A 2,580-nucleotide genomic window follows, 5' to 3' on the forward strand; every position below is an offset into this window, starting at 1 on the left:
CTGGGTTCAGCAGGACAGTAAGGAGTTAACTCACTGGGTTCAGCAGGGCAGTAAGGAGTTAACTCACTGGGTTCAGTAGGACAGTAAGGAGTTAACTCACTGGGTTCAGCAGGACAGTAAGGAGTTAACTCACTGGGTTCAGCAGGACAGTAAGGAGTTAACTCACTGGGTTCAGTAGGACAGTAAGGAGTTAACTCACTGGGTTCAGTAGGACAGTAAGGAGTTAACTCACTGGGTTCAGCAGGACAGTAAGGAGTTAACTCACTGGGTTCAGGACAGTAAGGAGTTAACTCACTGGGTTCAGTAGGACAGTAAGGAGTTAACTCACTGGGTTCATTAGGACAGTAAGGAGTTAACTCACTGGGTTCATTAGGACAGTAAGGAGTTAACTCACTGGGTTCAGCAGGACAGTCAGGAACAGTTCTCCTCCCATGATGCTCTTCTCCAGTTCTTTAGGTCCTCCAGGATAGTCCTCATAGTAAATGGTGTGTGTAAACAACCCACACGTCTGACGTGGCAGCACCTACACACACACACACACACACACACACACACACACACACACACACACACACACACACACACACACACACACACACACACACACACACACACACACGCACGCACACACACACACACACACACACACACACACACACACACACACACACACACACACACACACAGACACACACACACACACACACAAAAAAACACAGAATTGTAAATTAGGAGAGGAGAGGAGAGGAGAGGAGAGGAGAGGAGAGGAGAGATAGACTAACTTCAGTTAGTGCTAAATACGGCTGCTAGAATCCTGACTAGAACCAAAACATTTGATCATATTACTCCAGTGCTAGCCTCCCTACACTGGCTTCCTGTTAAGGCAAGGGCTGATGTCAAGGTTTTTACTGCTAACCTACAAAGTATTACATGGGCTTGCTCCTACCTACCTTTCTGATTTGGTCCTAACGTACATACCTACACGTACGCTACGGTCACAAGACGCAGGCCTCCTAATTGTCCCTAGAATTTCTAAGCAAACAGCTGGAGACAGGGCTTTCTCCTATAGAGCTCCATTTTTATGGAATGGTCTGCCTACCCATGTCAGAGACGCAAACTCGGTCTCGACCTTTAAGTCTTTACTGAAGACTCATCTCTTCAGTGGGTCATATGATTGAGTGTAGTCTGGCCCAGGAGTGTGAAGGTGAACGGAAAGGCTCTGGAGCAACAAACCACCCTTGCTGTCTCTGCCTGGCTGGTTCCCCTCTTTCCACTGGGATTCTCTGCCTCTAACCCCATTACAGGGGCTGAGTCACTGGCTTACTGGGGCTCTCTCATGCCGTCCCTGGAGGGTGCATCACTTGAGTGGGTTGAGTCACTGATGTGATCTTTCTGTCTGGGTTGGCGCCCCCCTTGGGTTGTGCCGTGCGGAGATCTTTGTGGGCTATTCTCGGCCTTGTCTCAGGATGGTAAGTTGGTGGTTGAAGATATCCCTCTAGTGGTGTGGGGCTGCGCTTTTGGCAAAGTGGGTCGGGTTATATCCTTCCTGTTTGGCCCTGTCCGGGTGTCCTCGGATGGGGCCACAGTTTCTCCTGACCCCTCCTGTCTCAGCCTCCAGTATTTATGCTGGGGGGGGGCTAGGGTCAGTTTGTTATATCTGAGTCCTTCTCCTGTCTATTCGGTGTCCTGTGTGATTTTAAGTATGCTCTCTCTAATTCTCTCTTTCTCTCTTTCTTTCTCTCTCTCGGAGGACCTGAGCCTTAGGACCATGCCCCAGGACTACCTGGCATGATGACTCCTTGCTGTCCCCAGTCCACCTGGCCGTGCTGCTGCTCCAATTTCAACTGTTCTGCTGTTTTCAACTCTCTAGAGACAGCAGGAGTGGTAGAGATACTCTGAATGATCGGCTATGAAAAGCCAACTGACATTTACTCCTGACGTGCTGCACCCTCGACAACTACTGTGATTATTATTATTTGACCCTGCTGGTCATCTATGAACATTTGAACATCTTGGCCATGTTCTATTATAATCTCCACCTGGCACAGCCAGAAGAGGACTGGCTACCCCATAGCCTGGTTCCTCTCTAGGTTTATAATCTCCACCCGGCACAGCCAGAAGAGGACTGGCCACCCCTCATAGCCTGGTTCCTCTCTAGGTTTCTTCCTAGGTTCTGACCTTTCTAGGGAGTTTTCCTCATAGCCTGGTTCCTCTCTAGGTTTCTTCCTAGGTTTTGGCCTTTCTAGGGAGTTTTTCCTCATAGCCTGGTTCCTCTCTGGCCTTTCTAGGGAGTTTTTCCTAGCCACCGTGCTTCTACACCAACAAGCATTGCTTGCTGTTTGGGGTTTTAGGCTGGGTTTCTGTTCAGCACTTTGAGATATCAGCTGATCTAAGAAGGGCTATATAAATACATTTGATTTGAGATGGGAAGGGAGATGAGAGGTCAAGTGAAGAGATACACACACACACACAGAACTATTCACTGATGCTGAATACACAGTGGCTTCAGACAGTATCCCCTACACTTATTCCCTCTTGTGTTTTAGGTTATTGTCCTGCTGAAAGGTGAATTCATCTCCC

The 2,580-nt window shown here is 48.6% G+C and overlaps 1 protein-coding gene across 1 annotated transcript in view; it reads right to left on the reverse strand.

Moving 5' to 3' along the window:
* Positions 1-385: 385 nt before the first annotated feature.
* LOC135568914 (bifunctional heparan sulfate N-deacetylase/N-sulfotransferase 4-like) overlaps positions 386-2,580 on the reverse strand; it is a 33,507-nt gene continuing 31,312 nt past the window's right edge. The window contains exon 8 of the mRNA XM_065015702.1: positions 386-523. Within this exon, the coding sequence (XP_064871774.1) occupies positions 386-523 (138 nt within the window). The remainder of the gene's footprint in view (positions 524-2,580) is intronic.

This window comes from Oncorhynchus nerka, unplaced genomic scaffold, assembly GCF_034236695.1.
Source record: "Oncorhynchus nerka isolate Pitt River unplaced genomic scaffold, Oner_Uvic_2.0 unplaced_scaffold_1338, whole genome shotgun sequence".
Classification (NCBI taxonomy): domain Eukaryota; kingdom Metazoa; phylum Chordata; class Actinopteri; order Salmoniformes; family Salmonidae; genus Oncorhynchus; species Oncorhynchus nerka.